This window comes from Erinaceus europaeus, chromosome 6 (assembly GCF_950295315.1).
Source record: "Erinaceus europaeus chromosome 6, mEriEur2.1, whole genome shotgun sequence".
Classification (NCBI taxonomy): Eukaryota; Metazoa; Chordata; class Mammalia; order Eulipotyphla; family Erinaceidae; genus Erinaceus; species Erinaceus europaeus.
In genome coordinates this window covers 46,502,814-46,524,098 of record NC_080167.1, presented here as the reverse complement: position 1 = coordinate 46,524,098, position 21,285 = coordinate 46,502,814, and the positions used below count along the sequence as shown (strand labels likewise).

General features: G+C 43.2%; 1 protein-coding gene across 3 annotated transcripts; it reads left to right on the top strand.

The window, feature by feature from the left end:
* Nucleotides 1-90: 90 nt before the first annotated feature.
* On the top strand, nucleotides 91-21,221 carry KIN (Kin17 DNA and RNA binding protein). 3 transcript variants are annotated; one of them, XM_007534353.3, is made up of 13 exons: nucleotides 92-280; nucleotides 3,380-3,474; nucleotides 6,339-6,382; nucleotides 6,464-6,586; nucleotides 7,691-7,872; nucleotides 8,336-8,384; nucleotides 9,623-9,680; nucleotides 12,580-12,709; nucleotides 13,864-13,914; nucleotides 14,519-14,587; nucleotides 16,596-16,695; nucleotides 17,575-17,675; nucleotides 20,895-21,221. In XM_007534353.3, the coding sequence occupies exons 1-13, from the start codon at nucleotides 167-169 to the stop codon at nucleotides 20,955-20,957; spliced, it is 1,179 nt and encodes a 392-aa protein (XP_007534415.1). In that variant the 5' UTR covers nucleotides 92-166; the 3' UTR covers nucleotides 20,958-21,221. The 3 variants fall into 3 exon arrangements, 2 of the variants coding, with proteins under 2 accessions (XP_007534415.1, XP_060048120.1); XR_009550240.1 differs by lacking the exon at nucleotides 20,895-21,221 and having other exon boundaries at nucleotides 91-280; nucleotides 16,577-16,695; nucleotides 17,575-17,624; XM_060192137.1 differs by lacking the exon at nucleotides 14,519-14,587.
* The last annotated feature ends 64 nt before the right edge of the window (nucleotides 21,222-21,285 follow it).

Genomic DNA, 21,285 nt, shown 5'->3' with positions numbered 1-21,285 from the left:
CCGCCACCAGAGGGAAGCCTCGCGAGGTTGGAATCCCAGCCAGTGCAAACATGACCAAACCTTCTTCCGGCTCCCTGGGAGCATTAGTCCCGCCCCCGCGAGCCAACTTCCGCTTCCGGTTGTATAGGGTTTGGGGTTCGGAAAGTGGTCTTGGCCATCTGTAGTCATGGGGAAGTCCGACTTCCTGACCCCCAAGGCCATCGCCAACAGGATCAAGTCCAAGGGGCTTCAGAAGCTCCGCTGGTACTGCCAGATGTGTCAGAAACAGTGCCGGGACGAGGTGAGAACCCCGGGGTTTTGGGTCTCAGGCTCCCGACGCTGGGCGACGGAGGGGGTTCAGGTCTTGGATGCAGGGTCTGTGTCTGGGGAGCTAAGATAACCCTCAGCCCCATCTCACCCCAAAATCCAATGAGGGGAGAGGAAAGATCTGGCGTCCCTGTGAAAACGAAGCCTCTCCAGCTGTCATAAACGCCGGCGCAGATGGGCCAGGCGCGTCCATAGTAAAACCTGTTGTCCCTGAGTTGACATGATTGGAACCCTTTTCAGGACGAGACGACTGAGCTCCTGCTTCCTCTCCATCCAGTCAGCGTCCTGATCCTCAACCCTGAAGTCAATCCCGCGATGTTTCTGTGTCTGATATGACAGATCAGGAAGCCTAGCCGCCTCCCTGCCAGCTTGGATGTAAGCCAGGTTCCTTGTAGACTTGCTAAAAAAAAGTCGTAGATGTCCTTGCTGGGAAGAGTGTTGTGTTTGTTTATCTTTAGACTTTGCTTATTTTCATGAGAGAGGGAGAAGAGAGACCAGAGTACTGCTAAGCTCTAGCATGTGGTGGTGCTGGGAATTGAACCCAGATGCTCTGGGGCCTCTGGCATGTTAATCTGGTGCTTGACTGCTGTGATACCTCCCTGACCGAGGAGGGGTTGTGGATTTTAAGTGTATAGAAGATGAGTAAAGCAGCCCAGTGCAGCTGGAGATTGTGATCTTGGAAGGTTCAAATGCCCTGCCAAGACTAATGCTTAGCGACTGAAGCCTGCTTTGAAGATTTGAAAGCAAGTCAGGAGGTGATTGTGTTTTTCTCCCGGAGACTGAGATGCCTGAGATGTGGAAAAACACAAGGCAATTGAAATGTTTCTGTAAGCAAGGGATGAGTTATTATTTCACGGGGTCATTCACATTGATTAGTACTGATAATGGTTACTCACTTTCATTTTGGTTTAGATCAAGGTAAAATTCAAACAAAGAAAAATGGAGACTATCCTAAGGAACCCAACACACCCATCCAAAAAGATCTGTGTACACATATGTTCTTGGCAGCACAATTTTTAATAGCCAAAACCTGGAAGCAACCCAGGTGTCCAACAACAGATGAGTGGCTGAGCAAATTGTGGTATGTGTGTGTGTGTGTGTGTGTGTGTATATATATATCAGCTATAAAAGATGGTGACCGTTTTCAACCGATCTTGGATGGACCTTGAAAAAATTCATGTTAAGTGAAATAAGTCAGAAACAGAAGGATGAGTATGGGATGATCTCACTCTCAGGCAGAAGTTGAAAAACAAGATAAGAGAAAACACAAGTACTGGAATTGAACGTATTGAACTGAACTGAGTTGAAGTGCTGAACTGGAATTGGCGTATTGCACCAAAGTAAAAGACTCTGGGGTGTGTGGATGGGGAGAATACAGATCCAAGAAGGATGACAGAGGTCATAGAGGGGGTTGTATTGTTATATGGAAAACTGGGAAATATTATGCATGTACAAACTATTGTACTTACTGTTGGGTAAAACATTAATTCCCCAATAAAGAAATTATTAAAAAAAAAAAGAGAGAAGTGGAGACTAATATAATGAACCATTGCCCAGATCTAGGTGTGTGTGTGTGTGTGTGTGTGTGTGTGTGTGTGTTTGCCGTGGATTATAACCAGGGCCTCCCCCAAACAAAGCACATACTTTACCAGAGAGGTACATCCCTGGTCCCAGATTTTAAATATTTTGCCATACTTGGTTTTTCCTGAATATTGTATTTGTTTATTTTAGTGTGGGATAGATACAAAGTCAAAGCCATTATGCTCTTTTTTTTTTTTTTAAGGTAGTGCCAGAGCCATTTGCATGAGATACTACTGAGCTACCACCCCAGCTGAATTTTTATTCTGTAATTTTGGGGGAGAGGGAGAGATGTCACAGCACTGTGTGATCATCCATGGAGCTCCCTTGGTGCTGTCCATGCTCCCCTGTGGTGTGGGGAGTCCAGCATGTGATTTTCCTTCCAAGCCATGTCCTTGGCCCAAGTTACATGCTTTTCTGATCATCTAAGGAGATGCAGATTTACTGTGTTTAATACCAGACTGATGTGATAAGCAACAATGTGTTAGGAGAAAAGGGAATGAAACTATTACTCCTTCCCACAGATTCACTGATGATCCCTCTTCCTTTTATTTCTCCAAACACTTGCTTAACCTTCTGAATAGGAATTTGTTAAACTGTCTCAGAAGCGCCACTTATTTTCTGTGATTGTGCCTGGTAGTGTTTCTTATTAATGTCTGTTATACAGACTACTATATTCCTGTCTCCTAGGATTCTTTTTGATTTGCTAAACTCCACTAAAACAGTCACACAATGTTTTGTTTTTTACTTTTTTAAAATATTTAAAAAATATTTTTTTTGTTGCCCTTGTTGTTTTATTGTTGTTATTGTTGTCACTGTTGTTGGATAGGACAGAGAGAAATGGAGAGAGGAGGGGAAGACAGAGGGGGAGAGAAATACAGACACCTGCAGACCTGCTTCACTGCTTGTGAAGTGACCCCCCCCCTGCAGGTGGGGAGCTGGGGACTCAAACCAGGATCCTTACGCCGGTCCTTATGCTTTGCACCACGTGCGCTTAACCAGCTGCACTACCAGCTGACTCCCCACACAATATTTATAATCAAAGATCTAATCATTAAAACTTGTTTATTATCAAAGAGCAGCTTGTTTTTCTTTTGTTTTGTTTTTGCCTCCAGAGTTACTGCTGGGGCTCAGTAACTGTACTACGAATCCACTGCTCCTGGCAGCCATCTTTTTTTCCATTGTTGTTGTTGCTGTTGTTATCGTATAGGACAGAGAGAAATCGAGAGAGGAGAGGAAGATGGGGGAGAGAAAGATAGACACCTGCAGACCTGCTTGTGAAGTGACCCCCCACCCCCATGCAGGTGGGGAGCCAGGGGCCCGAACTAGGATCCTTGTGCTGGTCCTTGCGCTTCACACAGTGTATGCTTAACCCAGTGCGCTAACACCCAGCTCCCAAAAGTGCAGCTTTTAAGGGTCTAATAAAATACTTCAGTGCAGGGTACATGCTGGTGACCTAAATAAGAATGTAACTGTTATCTTTACGTTTTTGTAGAATGGCTTTAAATGTCATTGTATGTCCGAATCGCATCAGAGACAACTACTGCTGGCTTCAGAAAATCCTCAACAGTTCATGGATTATTTTTCTGAGTAAGTAACTTCAAGCCATGTTTATGTCCTAAGGATTATTCAGTTGGACACTTAAAAGCTGCTTCATATTTCCTATAATGGAAGTTCCATTTATTCGTGACTAACCAACCCACAACTCAGCCTTATTTTGTGTGTTCTTTTTATCTTCCTTGGGCAATTTGTCAGAGTGGGAAATGGTCACAGAAGTATTTCTTATAACTCAGTCTTTCGTTTCAGACCCATAGAAGTAAATACTGGAGTCAGACTTTGAGTTTTTCACATCTGGGCTTCTCCACTTAGACTCCTTCGGGAACCCCGTCTTGTCAGTTCTTATCAATTCCTTCGCACAGTGTCCTTTAAATTCATACCCTTGCAGTGCCCTTGACCCCAGTAGTAGTTCTCGCCTCACTTCCCTGACTCCGTCACTGGCCCCCATCCTGCAGGTTTGCTCCTCTGTTCAAGACATGTGCCTGTGACTCACAAGGCCCCCCAGCCTCAGCGTCACTGTGAGAGCTTGTGGCAGTGTGCAGACCCCACACCCATGCCTAGTAGATCAGACTGGGGGAAGCTGGAGGTACTTACTACACATCTGTCTGTCTTCCTTCTTTCCTTTGATTTTTTTTTTTTTTTTTCTGTTTTGATAGAGATAGGCAGCAAGGCAGAGAGAGAGACAGACAGACAGACAGACCCTGGCACCAGGCTTTATTCAGTTCAGTGAGGGGCAAGTTCAAAACTGGTTTTCACATATAGCAAAACAGCACACTGTCCATATGGAGGTGAGCTGTTTCACTGGTCTAACATTTGGCATTTCTTTCTGTGTTTCCATTTATTCATTTATTTTGCTGCCAGGGCTTCACTGGGGCTTGACACCTGCACAATTCCACCACTCTTAGAAGACTCATATTTAAATTTTTTTTATATTTATTTTCCCTTTTATTGTCCTTGTTTTTATTGTTGTTGTAATTATTGTTGTTGTTATTGATGTTGTCATTCTTAGATAGGACAGAGAAAAGTAGAGGGGGGAGAGAAAGACACCTGCAGACCTGCTTCACCGCCTGTGAAGTGACTCCCCTGCAAGTGGGGAGCCTAGGGCTCGAACAGGGATTCTTATGCTGATCCTTGTACTTGGCACCACATGCACTTAACCCACCGCACTACTGCCCAACTCCTGGAAGACTCATTCCACCACCACCACCCCCCCCCCAAGATTGAGAGGTTAAGAGGAGACAAAGAGCCTACAGGACCAAAGTATCCCCATCTCTGGTTCTATGTGGTGAAACCCAGCTCTGCACATATGATGAGGTGTGCACTCTACTGGGTGAGCTATTTCTTGCCCTCCTTTTTTTTTTTTTTTTTTTTTTTTAAGATTTATTTTCATGAGTGCAGAGTACTTCTCAGCTCAATGTGGTTATGCTGGGGATTGAACCCAGGACCTCTGAAGCCTCAGCATGTAAGAATTCTGGGGCTATTGCTATGCTATCTCCCCTGCCTCATATCTTGCATTTTTTTCAAGTGCTCAGACAAGCCTGCTGCTGTTGGTCTGGACACCACACCTGGAGAATGACTATTTTGTATTGTTCAATACAATTATCTTCCTAAACCATAGGGTTTCACAAATATATTTCATACTATTTCAAACCATTTCATACTTTCCCAGTGTCCAGACAAAATCCAGCCCCTTTCTTTCTTTCTTTCTTTTCCTTTAGATAGAGACAGAGACAGAGGGGAGATAAAGAGGGAAGGAGGGAGGAAGGGACAGAGAGACTTGCAGTACTATTCTGCCATTCATGAAGCTTCCTTGTTACAGTGGGGACTAGGTACACCACTGCCTGGTTCTGTCCAGCCTGTTTCTTTCTTTTATTTTCTTCTCTTTCTTCCTTCCTGCCTTCCTTCCTGCCTTCCTCTTTCTTTCTTTTTACTTTTTTTTTTTTTTAATATCTTTATTTATTTGACAGAGACAGCCAGAAATTGAGATGGAGTGATGGAGAAGAAGAGAGACAGACACCTGCAGCCCTTGCTTCACCACTCACAAAACTTTCCCCCCTGCAGGTGGGGACCAGGGACTTGAACCTAGGACCTTGCACATTGCCTAATGCTTTATTTATCTATTAATGAGGGGACACAGAGAACCAGAGCATCATTCTGACACATGCAGTGCCAGAGATCGAACTCGGTACCTCACGTTTGAGAGTCTGAGATTCTATCCACTCCATTACTTCTCAGGGCAGAACAAATTAGCCCTAACTTTGTTTTCCAGCTGTGCCCATCCCCCATTGTTCTGTCCTGCCCCCACCTTCACCCTCAGTATTATCTGCCCTCAGCTTTAGCCAGGGAATCGTTCTCTCTACACAAGATGCTTCATGTTTCTGGGTGGCCTTCTCTTCTTTACACGTGGATGTCTAATCTGTACGTCACCCCCATGTTAGACACTGGCAGGGCCTCTCTTCCAGCATTTGTACCTTACTTTGTTACTTCTCAATTTCAGTTCTGCTGTGATCGGTTCTCAGGACACCTGTGTGACCCCGCACTGATCATGGTGTGCTCCAGCCAGAGGCACACACGGTGCCAGGTTCCTGTGCAGGAAGGGCTCCGACCACATTCAGTGCTGAGGGTCTTCATGACCCCTCTCCAAAGAAATGTGCTGTGGCTTCTTATCTCCACCAGAGTTTCAACTCCAAATTCACCATGAACTTTAATTTGTAAAAGCTATCATTCTGGGGATTCTTCTCATTCAGTGTTTAAAGCTTCACAACAGATTAGATATTCTCACAGATATTTTTATGTGTCATCTAGGCATCCACTCTGGACAGTGATTTAATGTTCTGGAAAGTGATACTATCAATTCATAGAAGTTACCTTAATGTTTCCCTTTTCTTTTTCATTAGGGAATTCCGAAATGACTTTCTAGAACTTCTCAGGAGACGCTTTGGTAAGCATCTGAAGCCTTGTGAACATAGTAACTTCAGTTCGTATGGTCAGTAATTCCTATGTCACTGTGCTTTGTTCTCAGGCACTAAGCGAGTACACAACAATATTGTTTATAATGAATACATCAGCCACCGAGAGCACATCCACATGAACGCCACTCAGTGGGAGACCCTAACAGACTTCACTAAGTGGCTGGGCAGAGAAGGTAAGAGGACAGTGTATTCATACAGCTCTCATGTAGCTGCACTGCAGGGAGAGAAAGCTGCCGTACATAGTGAAAAAGACATGAATTGGGAGTAGTGTTTTACAGACATCTATCTTGGTCAGATGAAAAATTATACCCATGTGCTAACAACAGTACTATAAGCCATTAAGCCCACCCACCCAATAATAATAAAAAAAAAAAAGTAGAGAATAGTGGACTTGGGTTCAAGCCCCTGCACAAGTAGTAAAGCAATGCCATAGAAGTGTCTCTCTTCCCGTCCCTCCCTCCGTCCCTCTCAATTTCTCTCTGCCTAGCAAATAAAATGGGGGTAAGGGTGGCCTCTGGGAGTCATGGACTCATAGTTCCATCATTGAGCCCCAGCAATAATCCTGGTGGCAATTTTTAAAAATGCTGCTAGTTCCCTTTTTTTTTTTTTAATTAAAAAAAATTATCTTTGTTTATTGGAGAGGTGTGTGTGTGTGAGAGAGAGAGACCTGCAGCACTGCTTAATCACTTGCAAAGTGGCTCAAACCTGAATCCTTGAGCATTGTAACGTGTGCTCAACCAGCTGTGTCACCACCTGGCCCCAATTCCCCATTTTTCATCTTCATAGGTTAAACAGTTTAGGAGAGGAAGAGAGACGAATTTTGCGTCAAAGTATTACTGATTTAGTGTATTGCTTTCCATTTTGGGGAAATAAATGGTTAGTTATTTGCTAGCAGGGTTCTCATTGGATGCTCAATGCTTAGAAGCAGTTACACAGTTCATATGACAGATAATACTTCTGTGTATTTTCTTACTTATGAGACTGACACGCTACCTACTGCGCTAATGAGGCACCTTATTTTCTTATTTATATATGTTGCCTGAACTTAGGGAGTTCAAGAGCAGAACATTCTCTCTCTCTCTTGTTTAATGTTCCACTTAAAATATCTGTATCTCATAAACTGGATATGGAAAATTCATGTGGCACTTGGATCTATTTGAATGTTTGAATGAGTGGGTTTGGATGGCTGAAGAAATAATGCAGAGGAAGGACACATTAGTATTTTCTTGCAGCTTTGGTTCTGTACAGCTCCATGGCGTCTGTAACTTTTTTTTCAGGCTTGTGCAAAGTAGATGAGACTCCAAAAGGCTGGTACATCCAGTACATAGACAGAGACCCAGAAACAATCCGCCGACAGCTGGAACTAGAGAAAAAGAAGAAGCAGGATCTTGATGATGAAGAAAAAACGGCCAAGTTTATTGAAGAGCAAGTGAGAAGAGGCCTAGAAGGGAAAGAACAGGTGGGAAAGGATAGTGTCCAGAGAAGCAAATTGCTTGCGTGGCAGCATTGAATGAAATTTTGTCCATGTCACCTACCCGAGTTGAGGAGAGAAAGAACTTGGCATGAAAACCATGGCTGGGAGGCTAAGTTTCGGAGCTGAGGCAAAGTCAGGTCAGTTCCTGACTCTAGTCTCATATAATTATATCGTCCATTAAACCTCAGCTTCCTCATGTGCAGAATAGGAGTGCCCACAGGGAGAGCAGCAGCAGCAGCTCACGCCCCCTGGTGTAGGTAGTGCAGCGCTGGACACAGACTCTCGCTGCAGGCGAGACAGACAGGCACAGCCTGGGGCCAGGGAGTCATATCTTCATGCTGCCTGGCAACGTAGGTAGCAAACCAGGGTTTAAGATTATTGAATACTGGCAGTAAGTGCACTGTGAGGCAGACTTCAAACGCATTCTTTATTATTATTTTTTTTTAAGGAGGTTCCTGTTTTTACTGAATTAAGTAGAGAAAATGATGAAGAGAAAGGTAAGTTTACTCTTTTCCTCCTCTTCTTTTTTTAATATGGGTGCTTTCGTGCTGACTCTGTACCCAGATGTCTGCATACTGAGGGCCAAGGCTTTTCCATCAGCCTAGATTCCATTGTTCTCTGACACAAGGTGAAAAGGAGAGGACAGCAGATTGGATGAGATACCCCCGGCAATAAGTAACAGGAAAGACTAAAACTAGCCTAAGCAATAGTAACTGATAGGAAACAGCTTGCCTGATGTGGGCCCAGAGGGTAGGTAGGTGGGGAGTGGACTAGTCAGCAGTTGGACCTGAGGTGGCTGCCAGTGCTTCAACATTGTGTGTAGAAACAGCTTGGGCCAGGAAGGTACACAAGAGTCTTCCCTTCCCTCCCCTCCCCTCCCCTCCCCTCCCCTCCCCTCCCCTCCCTTCCCCTCCCCTCCCCTCCCTTCCCCTCCCCTCCCTTCCCCTCTCCTCCCCTCCCTTCCCCTCCCCTCCCCTCCCCTTCCCTTCCCTTTCCTTCCCTCCCCTCCCCTCCTTCCCTTCCCTTCCCTTCCCTTCCCTTCCCTTCCCTTCCCTTCCCTCCTTCCCTTCCCTCCTTCCCTTCCCTTCCCTTCCTTCCTTCCCTTCCCTTCCCTTCCCTTCCCTTCCCTTCCCTCCTTCCCTCCTTCCCTTCCCTTCCCTCCTTCCCTTCCCTTCCCTTCCCTTCCCTTCCCTTCCCTTCCCTCCTTCCCTTCCCTTCCCTTCCCTTCCCTTCCCTTCCCTTCCCTTTCCCTCCTTTTCTTTCCTTTCCTTTCCTTTCCTTTCCTTTCCTTTCCTTTCCTTTCCTTTCCTTTCCTTCCTTCCTTCCTCCCTTCCCCCCCTCTTTCTCTCTCTCTTTCATTCTTTCTTTACCAGAGTACTGCTCCGCTGTGGCTCATGGTGGTACTGGAGATTGAAACTGGGACAGTAGAGTCTTAGGCATAAGTCTTTTTGCATAGCTAATATGCTGTCTCCCCCCAGAGCAAGGAACCTCACTAGTAAGCACTCCTCTCACCAACTGACTTCTTTTTGAATATCATTATGTCATGTGTCTCCCAGAAAACAGTCACTGGGACAAGAAATGGGAGTGTGGTTGTGATTGGCCTGGACCAGAAGAGCTCTCTTTGCTCCCAGTACTCCAGGCAGTCCTCTGTGGGGTTACACTGCGGGATCTGGTCTGATGCATTGGGTTACAGTTGTCCTGAAACAAACATGGAGTACCAATTATTTTCTTCCAGTTACATTCAATTTGAATAAAGGAGCCTGTAGTTCAGCCACAACATCTTCCAAATCCAGGTGAGCTCCATGAACAGGTAATTTCAAGACTTGGGGATTTCTGTGATATATTGATTGTGGCAGCCATGGGAAATGAATAAGAGGGTTATTCTGATGACTTGTTTATTTCCGTTGCTTGTTGCATTATGGAGACTGAATGCATTTTCTTTTTATGTAATCGAAGTGACATTACATGGTAAGATTATGTGCATTTCAGGTGTGTAAGATTAAATACTCCTAAGTGCTTACATTATAGCAAATTCACCACTAAAAGTCTAGTTCTATTCTTCGCCATTCCCTTTCCTCCAGTTTACCCCTCCCTTATATATTCTTTTTCTTTTTTAATGTTTATTTATTTTGGATAGGGACAAAGAAAAATTGAGAGGAGAGGAAGAGAGACATCTGCAGCACTGCTTCATCACTTGTGAAGCTTCCCCTTTGCAAGTAGGGACCAGGGGCTTGAACCTGGGTCCTTGTGCATTGTAACGTGCGCTCTACTGGCTACATCACTGCCTGCTTCCCCATTTTCTTAATTACAAAAAAAGTTTTATGGGTGGGGGTGATGGCATAATAATTATGCAAAGAGACTTGTGCCCAAGACAAGGTTCAGTCCCCTGTACCACCATAAGCCAGAGCTGAATAATGCTCTGTTAAAAAAAAAAAATTTTTTGTACTTTGATTTTTTAAAAAAACTATAATACTGTATTTCTTAAATATTTATTTATTCCCTTTTTTTGCCCTTGTTGTTTTATTGTTGTTAATGATGTTGTTGTTGGATAGGACAGAGAGAAATGGAGGGGGGGGGGGAGACAGAGGGAGAGGAAGATAGACACCTGTAGAACTTGCTTCACCGCTTGTGAAGCGACTCCCCTGCAGGTGGGGAGCCAGGGGCTCAAACTGGGATCCTTACGCTGGACCTTGTGCTTTGTGCCACCTGCACTTAACCTGCTGCGCTACCGCCTGACTCCCGACTTTTTTTTTTTTTCAAATAATGAGATAGATAAAAGTTTGCCTTTTTTAGTGTCCATTTCTACAGCCAAACAACCTCCACTGCCATCCATCTTCAGGCCTTTCTCATGCTCCCAGATTGAAGCTCTATTCTGGCTAAGTGATAACTCCCCATTCTCCCGCACCCAGCCCAGACAGCCCCTGCTCCACTCTCTGCCTTTGGATTTGACTGTGCTATTTCCTCACATAAGTGGAATCTGCCAGTGTTTGTCCTTTTGTGTCTGGCTTATTTCCCTCGGCATCATGTCTTCAAAGTTTTCTACAGTCTGTCAGGATATTCTTTCCTTTTACCACTGAATAATGGTGCACATACGTGTGTGTACATGCACACTTGGATCCTAATCTGTTCATCCAGCTGCTGAGGAATATTTGCATTTGACTTACTCCTAGCTCTTAGATATTGTGAACGAATGATACTGTTATGAACATGTGTACATAGATAAGCATTCAAATGCCTACTTTCAGTTTCTTTGGGTAAATAACCCCGAAGTGAAATCGCTGGATCATATGGTGATTCCATGTTTCATATTTCAATAGCTGTTAAACTGATTTTCACAGAGAGTGTACCAATTTACAGTCCCACCAGCAATGCTAAAGGTTCCAATTTCTCTATACCCTTGCCAGCCCTTTGCCATTTTTTTGCCATTTTCTGGGTTTCTTTGTTGTCCAGATGTGTGTGGATTCTTCTTCTTATTTTTTTTATTTAAGAAAGGAGATATTAGGGGAGTCGGGCTGTAGCGCAGCGGGTTAAGCACAGGTGGCGCAAAACACAAGGACCGGCATAAGGATCCCGGTTCGAACCCTGGCTCCCCACCTGCAGGAGAGTCGCTTCACAGGCGGTGAAGCAGGTCTGCAGGTGTCTATCTTTCTCTCCCCCTCTCTGTCTTCCCCACCTCTCTCCATTTCTCTCTGTCCTATCCAACAACGACAACAACAATAATAACTACAACAATAAAAAACAACAAGGGCAACAAAAGGGAATAAATAAATAAAATAAATATAAAAAAAAAAAAAGAAAGGAGATATTAACAAAATCATAGGATGGGGAGGGTACAACTCCACACAGTTCCCGCCACCCAATCTCCATATCCCCTCCCCTCCCCAATAGCTTTCCCATTCTCTAACCCTCTGGGAGCATGGACCCAGGGTCGTTGTGGGTTGTGGATTCTTATTTATTGCCCTCTCAATTGTGTTTCCTTAATTATTACTGTGTTGAGATCTTTCATGTATTGGCCATATATTAACAGGAGGAAATAGACCTTTTTCTAAAAGAAGATCATACACACACACACATTTTCTAAAAGAAGATAAGCACGTATGTGTGCACACATACTCACAAGTATCTTTGGGGAAATGTCTTATTTTCTTCCCTATTAATTTGGTTCATATTCAAGGTTGTTTATCCCCCCCCTCTTTTCTGAGACAGAAATAGGGAGAGGAAAACAGAGACACCTGCAGCACTGCTCCATGGCATATGAAACTGACCTGCAGCTAGGGTCTGGGGTTTGAACCCTGGCCCTCAGACATAGTCTTAGGAGCATGATACCAATAGTGGCTTCCCCCACCACACACACATGATACTCGGTTTAGTTTATGAAGAGTGCCTAACAGCCTTTAACCAAGTTTCTAAACTGGGAAGAATGCCAGAGTACGGAAATCATGTATAGGTCGTTACCTGCCTTTCCCTTTGCTAGGCTTCTTGTGCTTGCTGTGTAGATAGATTGTGGTTGGTTATGATCTAGAGTTAGTACAAAATAGGGGTTGATTCCTACCTCCTTGAGGTCTGGTGTTGTCCTTAACTAATGTGTTGTCAACTTGTCAGGCAAGTGTTTCTTCTGTGTGGTTCCATCCACACATGAGCAAGCCCTTGTTCATGTATCATTTTGTTAAGCATGGCTTCTCTTTTCATCAGTTCTTTGGGGCCAAGTGCATTGACAACAATAGCAACTGCAGCATCCGTGAAACGGAAAGACTCTTCCCAGAGCTCAACTCAGTCAAAAGAAAAGAAAAAGAAGAAATCTGCACTTGATGAGATCATGGAGGTGAGGCTTACGGCTGTTTATTGACTCTTGCAGTTAAAGGCATGATGTAGTTCAAACCAATGGAAACTAAACTATTCCACCCATTTTTAGCTTGTGTAAATGTCACAGGAGTTGCCTGTATTGAATTCAGGAAAGGAACCTGGATATAATTTCATGTAGTAAAGTTGGAACCCACTCCCTCTCCCCCAACCACCACCACCAGGATTGGACTCTTGTTTTCAGGTGGTCCATATAGTTATGGTCAGTGGAGCTTAGTTAGAAGGTCAGAGTGGTGAGTGACTCTGGAGTGGGGCAATGTTCACCTGCTATGACTCTGTCTCTGTGACTCTGTCGTTGGTAGCACCCCCTCTCAGGCTCTCTGTTGTCCCTGACTTCTGTTTACTTATCTCAGAGCCAACAAGAGAAATGATTGTCACATTTTCATATTTCACCCTTCCTGTTCCTATTAGAAAGTTAAAGGAATTCAGATAATCAGATTTGAGACTGGGAAGTCAGGTGAGGTGAGAGCAGATGTCTCATTCAAGCTCTAGCACTCAAAATAGATTTTAAAATAGTAATAAGATGAGATTTGGAACCAACCAAAGAGCTACATTGTTGGTTCTCATTGAAAGTTGCTTCTTTGGGTTAGTCTAGAGCAGTTAACAAAGGAAAAGGTGTGCTGCGGCGTGATGGCCAGTCAGCCCTTTTCCCTTTCTGTCCCCTCTTTGAGGTTATCGGCAGGCTAATGTCTCTTTCCCCTTCATTGACAAGCTTTTGTCTGTGTCAGAGAAGCTGCTGACCAAGCCATGTTGCCCATGGGTGTTAGGTTTTCACTGAGTGAAAACATAATAGTGTCCAGTTCCTGCCAGAGGCAGGGAGAGCAGAGTAGTGCAACCTTGACTAACTGAAGAGGTTTGTGTTTATTTCCTAGGTCAGCTGACTTGTTTTATATCACATTATTGTTTTTTTAATCCAAAGGTTTTGTTGTTACTGTCTTTTTTTTTTTTTTTAAATAAAACCAGTTGCAAAAGGTATTTCCTTATATTTACCAGAGCTTTTGATCTACAGCCTTGATCTTTATAGTGTGAACTTCATGGCATGCTTTGCTTAAATGGAATGGCATTTGAAATACATCGAGGATTTTAAAGATAATTTTCTGAATGTGTGTCCTACAGATCGAAGAGGAGAAGAAAAGAACTGCCCGGACAGACTACTGGCTGCAGCCTGTACGTATCCCATTGGCACTTTCTATGTTCTAACTCTGCTTCAAAATGAGTAACAATAATAACTGAATTTCTCAAATATATGTAAGTGAGATAGATATCTTCTAATTTTTTATATTTATATTTACTTTCCCTTTTGTTGCCCTTGTTTTTTATTATTGTTGTAGTTATTATTGTTGTTGTTATTGATGTTGTCATTGTTAGATAGGACAGAGAGAAATGGAAAGAAGAGGGGAAGACAGAGAGTGGGAGAGAAAGACACCTGCAGACCTGCTTCACTGCCTGTGAAGGGACCCCCCTGCAGGTGGGGAGCCGGGGGCTTAAACCAGGATCCTTACACCCGTCCTTGCGCTTTGCACTACGTGCACTTAACCCACTGTGCTACTACCACTATATATTCTTTCCTTTTGGTTGAATGACAAGGTAAAGAAGGAATAAAAGATGACTGAGATCCAGTTTTGTCACTAAACTTAGAAATCTTAGAGCTCCATTCTTTCTCATTTAGCAGAGCTGCCACATCTCATAGTGACTTTTGGTGACCAGTTTGAAATGAAGGAAAAACAATTTCTGTCTCCTCTCTCATCTTTGTTTATTGTTATTTTTTTAGGAAATTATTGTGAAAATTATAACCAAAAAGCTTGGAGATAAATACCATAAGAAAAAGGCAGTTGTTAAGGTAAGGATGAAAAATCATGGATAGAATTTGTGAGATGGGGGTGGGGAGAGGGAGAAGCAAAACTATCTTGGTTTAAACAAGCATTCCTTGGGGCTGGCGAGATAGCTTATTGGGGGGTGGGGGGTTTGGTGTGCAGCCCTGCTTCAAGCCCTGATTTCTACAGTAGTGGGGGAACCTGATGTTTTGGTGTCTCCCTCTGTATTTTTGTTTCTGTCTGATAAAGTTGACCCAGAATGGTGAAGCCCTACACCTACCTACGCACACGCACACCAGACCATTCCTTCAAATCAAGTCATAGTAGCACAACCGTCCTGTCTTAGGGTCTGATGATATAAAGGAAAGCTGAATTCATGATTTACATGATTTTTGAATGATTGCATTTCCACCCATCTTATCAATAAGATGGGCAGATAATTATGTCCCCAGAGGTCCCAGCAGGACTTCTGGGCATTGTGTCTGCTCTAGGATTTTAAATTTAAAAATCAGTACCCCAGCCTTTCTCTCTCTCTCTCTCTCTCTCTCTCTCTCTTTCTCTTTTTCCCCAAACACAGTTTCTCCCTGGTACCCTGTGGGTACATAGAGTTACTACTAGACCGTGGGCACAATTGTACCTCTCACTCTTTTCCTTATCTTACTATGACCACCAGCCTTTTATTCCTTCCACATGAAAATCTTAACTAAGCTTTGAATTGATTTTTTTTAAGAACCACAGGCTAGACTGGGGAGATGCCATTGTGGTTATACAGAAAGACTTCCATGTCTGAGGCATGGAACCGCAGACTGTGTGACCAGCCAGATACTGTGCTTGGATAGTGTGCTGCCTTGCTATGTATGTGACCCACCTGGCCTCCACTGTTTTGAAGGAAACTTTGGTGTTGAGGTCTCTTTCACTGCCTACCTTTTCTGCCTATATCTCTTTTTATTTACTTATTTATTTAATTTTATTTATAAAATAGAAGTATTGACAAGACCATAGGATAACAGGGGCATAATTCCAGATCATTCCCACCATCAGAACTCCATATCCAATCCCCTCCCTTGAAAGCTTTCCTATTCTTTGTCCCTCTAGGGTCTATATCTTTATTATTATTATTATTATTATTTGTGGGGTGTTTTTTTTTTTTCCCCCCTCCAGGGTTATTGCTGGGCTCAGTGCCTGCACCATGAATCCACCGCTCCTGGAGGCCATTTTTCCCCCTTTTTGTTGCCCTAGTTGTTGCAGCCTCGTTGCGGTTATTATTATTGCCATTGTTGACGTTGCTTTGTTGTTGGATAGGACAGAGAGAAATGGAGAGAGGAGGGGAAGACGGGGGGGGGGGGCGGAGAGAAAGATAGACACCTGCAGACCTGCTTCACCGCTCGTGAAGCGACTCCCCTGCAGGTGGGGAGCCGGGGGCTCGAACCGGGATCCTTACGCCAGTCCCTGCGCTTTGCGCCACGTGCGCTTAACCCACTGCGCCACCGCCCGACCCCCTATTATTATTATTTTTATTTTCTCCAGGGTTATTGCTTGGGCTCGGTGCAAATCCACTGCTCCTGGAGGCTATTTTTTCCCTTTTGTTGCTCTTGTTGTTTATCGTTGTTATTGCTGTCTTTGTTGGATAGGACAGAGAGAAATTGAGAGAGATGGGGAAGACAGAGAGGGGGAGAGAAAGACAGACACCTGCATACCTGCTTCATCGCCTGTGAAGCACCCCCTGCCCCCCCGCAGGTGGGGAGCCCGAGGCTCGAACCAGGATCCTTATACCAGTCCTTGCATTTTGCGCCATGTGTGCTTAACCCACTGCGCTACCACCAGCCTTTAGGGTCTGTATCTTTTTTAAAAGTGGGGGAGAGGGGAGATCACAGATTATGAACACAGTCTAGAAAATGGTGTTGCCTGTAGATGGAATCACTCTTATCTTTGAATTGGAATTTCATTTGTCTTCCATTTACTTATAACTGTCCTTTGAAATTTGTATTCACACATTTTTTTTTCTATTATAAAAGTCTTGGTTTCACATGACAGGAAGTCATTGACAAATACACAGCTGTCGTAAAGATGATTGACTCTGGAGACAAGCTGAAACTTGACCAGACTCATTTAGAAACAGTAATTCCAGCACCAGGTAAATCTTTTTGCAGACTATTGACTATGTGTAACATCAGAATGTGTGATTCCATTCATAAAACCATAACTACTGCTGCTGCTGCTGCTCTTCTGTCTTTCCTTTTCTTTCTTCCTCCCTTCCTCCCTGCTTCCTTTCTCTTTCTCCCTTCCTTTCTTCCATTCTTCCTTTCAAGCATTACTTGATCATTAGTTGCCTTTCAAAATGGGATACTTCCTGAAAAAATACTACCATCTAGGATAAGAAGTCTCACCCTAGAAATTTCCCCAGTCGCCCATGTAATCTGCCCTCCCACCCCTTCTCCTGTCTTCCATGTCCTCCAGACAGCCCCCAGGCCACTTTCCACCACTATAGATTAGTTCCCTTTTTCTAGATTTTTTTTTTTTTTTAATGAATGGAAGCATATTGTTGTGTATTGTTTTCCTACTTCACTAAATACAGTTACTCTGGATTCCTCTATGTTGTACCGTCAACAGTTCATCCCTTTGTACTACTGTATAACATTTCCGAGTACGGGAAATACCACTAGCGTGTCTAGCCACTCATCTATTGATGGACGCTTGGGTTGTTTGAGCTGTTAAAGATAAAACTGCTGTGAATACTACAAATAGGTCTTTGTATGGTCTTCTCTTCTACTGGGAAAATACACAGAAGTAGAGTGGCCAATTAGTAGGTATATGCTTAAATATCTATGAAACTGCCAAGTCATTTTAATAAATTTAAAGAAAGACAAAGCAAGCATGCAATCGACAGTTAAAATACATCTCTTTAACAAAGGAATGAGGAACTGAGCATTAAAACATTACAGTAAACAAGTATCTATAGTCCATACTTTAGAATTTCACAGAGTTCTTAAATGATTATCCTCTTCTGCCGTAGGGAAGAGAATTCTGGTTTTAAATGGAGGCTACAAAGGGAATGAAGGCACCCTAGAATCCATCAACGAGAAGACATTCTCAGCTACAATAGTCATTGAGACCGTAAGTATGCTTACACAAAGGCAGAAGTACACAATGCCTTACAAATGAACCTGAGTTATTTTTTATTGGGTTGGCTTTTGTTTTACAATATGTGTTTTCTGTTTGCCTTCTCTCCTATTTGGAAATCTGTGAGTTGATTTTCTCCAGTGACTCTACCAATGCTGTCATTGTTTTCTGATTGCAAAAGAAACACGTATGTCTTAGTCCATTCAGGCAGCTGTGACTTATGAACAACAGGGATTTGTTCCTCCCAGTTCTACAGGTAGATGTCTGTGATGAAGGCCACTGTGGTGTGTGCTGAGGGCAGTTTCCTGGTTTCCATGTCCTTACATGCTGTAAGGGAGAAGGGGCATCTCTGGAGCCTCTCTTTCCATTTTCCAGGCTCTGCCCTAGGACCCAGTCACCTCATGCAGGTCCCACCTCTTAGTGCCAGCACACTGGAGACTGCATTTAAAGCTGTGAAATGTGTAAAGGGCTTGGGGGGGGGCACTGTCACACACATTTAGTCCATAGCAATATTCCTTTTTTTTTTTTTTTCCTTTTTGTTGCCCTTTTTTTTTTTATTGTTGTAGCAGCTACTATCGTTTGTTATTGATGCCATTGTTAGGACAGAGAGAAATGCAGAGAGGTGGGGAAGACAGAGAGGGGGAGAGAAAGACCCCTGCAGACCTGCTTCACCGCCTGTGAAGCGACTCCTCTGCAGGAGTCGCCGGGGGCTCGAACCAGGATCCTTTCGCCGGTCCTAGCGCTTCACGCCACGAGTACTTAACCCGCTGCACTACTCCCTATAGCAATATTCCTTAAGGAGTCTGACATGCGAGTAACACTGCTCATTGGTTTGGAACTGACAGTTTCTGGGCAGGTCTGTGAGTGAGGCCAAGTGAGACCTGAGGTTTCTCCAGGAAAAACAATCTGAAAACTGCATTTTCCTAACTACTTACTTCTCTTTAGACCCCAGCATAGAGAACATACTCCACTATGTATCTTTCTCTCTAAGTGAAAGACTTTCATCTCCAATGCAGGCAGGTTTAGAACTGGGGGAATAGTAGAACCTTTGGAAAGTCTGGTGAACATTTTGGGCTGTCTCAGAGAAATGACACATCATATCGTTCTCTCTCTCTCTTTTTTTAAATATTTATTTATTCTCTTTTGTTGTCCTTGTTGTTTTATTGTTGTAGTTATTATTATTGTTGTTGTTATTGATGTCATTGTTGTTAGATAGCACAGAGAGAAATGGAGAGAGGAGGGAAAGACAGAGAGAGAGAGAGAGAAATAGACACCTGCAGACCTGCTTCACCACTTGTGAAGAGACTCCCCTGCAGGTGGGGAGCCGGGGGCTCAAACCAGGATCCTTATGCTTTGCACCACCTGCGCTTAACCCCCTGCACTACTGCCCCACTCCCTCTTATTGTTCTCTTATGGTATTGATAGGTTACTAGACCTCTCTCTGTGCTGGTTGGAGAATGTGTCTCAGAAAGGTTTTCTTTTTTTAAAAAACTAGGTTCTTATTTGAGAAATTGCCTGCAGGATACTTCAGTTTTCTTTTCTGTCCCTGATAATACTAAGCTAGGAACTATCATTAATATAAGCTATAAGGGAGAAAAAGAGCTGACTCCCACAAAAGAATATCAGTATGGGGCAGGGTAGATAGCATAGTGGTTATGCAAAGAGACTCCAAAGTTCCAGGTTCAGTCCCCTTGCCACCATAAGCCAGAGCTGAGCAGTGCTCTGGTTAAAAGCAACAACAACAAAAACATCAATATGAGTGTTGACAGATTGAGATTCTTTTCTTTAACTTGCTAAATTTGTTCACTCTGGCTTAGTCTTAGGACATGAGAAATGAGAAGCCTCTAATTTCCTGTATAAGTACCGCACGCTAACCATTTGCACCACTGGAGCTCTAAGCCTCTAATTCTTAGCAGAGTCTTTTCTGTTTTAATTCCACAGTATTATTCATTCAGTCTAGATCCTACTTCATGCTTTTCATCTTGGGGAAGAAAAAAAAAACAATCGCTGATTACTGCTAGAGACATTCTGGCTTCTTCCCAGATCTTTGATCTGGAATTTACATGATTTTTCAATTCTACTTTCTCACCTCCTTCAATAGAAAGCCAGAGTTTGTTGAGGGCTGGGTGGTGGCGCACCTGGTTGAGTGCACATGTTACAATGCACAAGGACCCAGTTTGAGCCCCCAATCCCCACCTGCAGGGGGAAAACTTTGCAAGTGGTGAAGCCATGCTGTAGGTATCTCTCTGCCTCTCAATCTCCCAGTACACTCTCAATTTCTGGCTGTCTCTATCCATAAAGATAGAAAAAAATAAAGATAGAGAAAAGAGAAATCCAGAATTGTGTCTTCCATTTTAACAGAAGGTGCTATGTTGAGTGGTCTGGGGGGTGCCTCAGTGGGCAAAGCATTGGACTCTCAAGCATGAGTTCAGTTCCCGGAAGCACATGTACCAGTGATGTCTGGCTCTTTCTCTCTCCTCCTATGTTTCTCATTAATAAATAAATAAAATCTTTAAAAAAGAATTGAAAAAAAAAAGATGCTATGTTGAGTGGAAGCTAAGAGAAAATTCACATTAAACAGTCTTTCTGGTGGCTTGTAAAGCACTATGGGATTGTGGAAGAAGAAACTGACATGCTTTTTGTTTGTTTGTTTTGCAGCATCCCCCCTCCTAAAAATTGTGTTGGGGGGGTGGGGAGACAGCATATAATTAGGCAAAAAAAAAAAAACTTTCAGGCCTGAGGTATCAAAGGTCCCAGATTCATTCCCCAGCACCACCATGGCCGAGTAGTCCTCTCATTAGGGGGGGGAAAAAGTGTGTGTGTGTGTGTGTGTGTTCATAAAGATAAAGGTAAATGAGACTGCCATAAAAACATTTTTTAATTGGAGGGATCAATGGTTTCCAGTAGGTACAGTTGTTGGTACATGTGTTTTCTGCAAGACACTTTGTTCTCAGCCTAGGTTTTCCCCACCGTCATGCACAAGGACCTGAAAGCCATCCCTTTGCCCCAAGTTCCTTTACTTTGGTGCAGCACACTAAGCCCAGGCCAGAAGTATATACTTCTAATTCATAGATGTACATTCATAGATGTTAACTACCTTCCTGTTACTTTAGGAATATGGGCAGGTTACACTTGTATCCTTAAGTGTTGTGTCATTATATTGTCTTTGAGCTCATGTGTATTTTTAACCTTTTAAATTATTTTAATTTGCAGGGCCCTCTGAAAGGACGCAGAGTTGAAGGAATTCAGTATGAAGACATTTCTAAACTTGCCTGAGTTTGAAATTCTGTTACCTAGATATTAAAATCCTGAAGCATCAAATTGGTGTTTGCCAAGGCATTATGAGACTCTACTGTGTTAGGGTATTTCTTTTGTATAAAAGAAGTGGGTTTATTTAAATATTACTGTACAGTTAATTAGCTAAACTTACAGAAAATCCAATTATGGCTCAAAAGGTTTTCAAGACAATGTAATTTTGTTCTTTTATTCGTGTTTCCTTGATAACTTTTTATCTTCATTAAAAGATTGTATTGTAAAGTGTTTTATATAAAGCATTTTAGAGCATATAATAGAAGAAATCCTTCATATATCCCGGTTTTATATT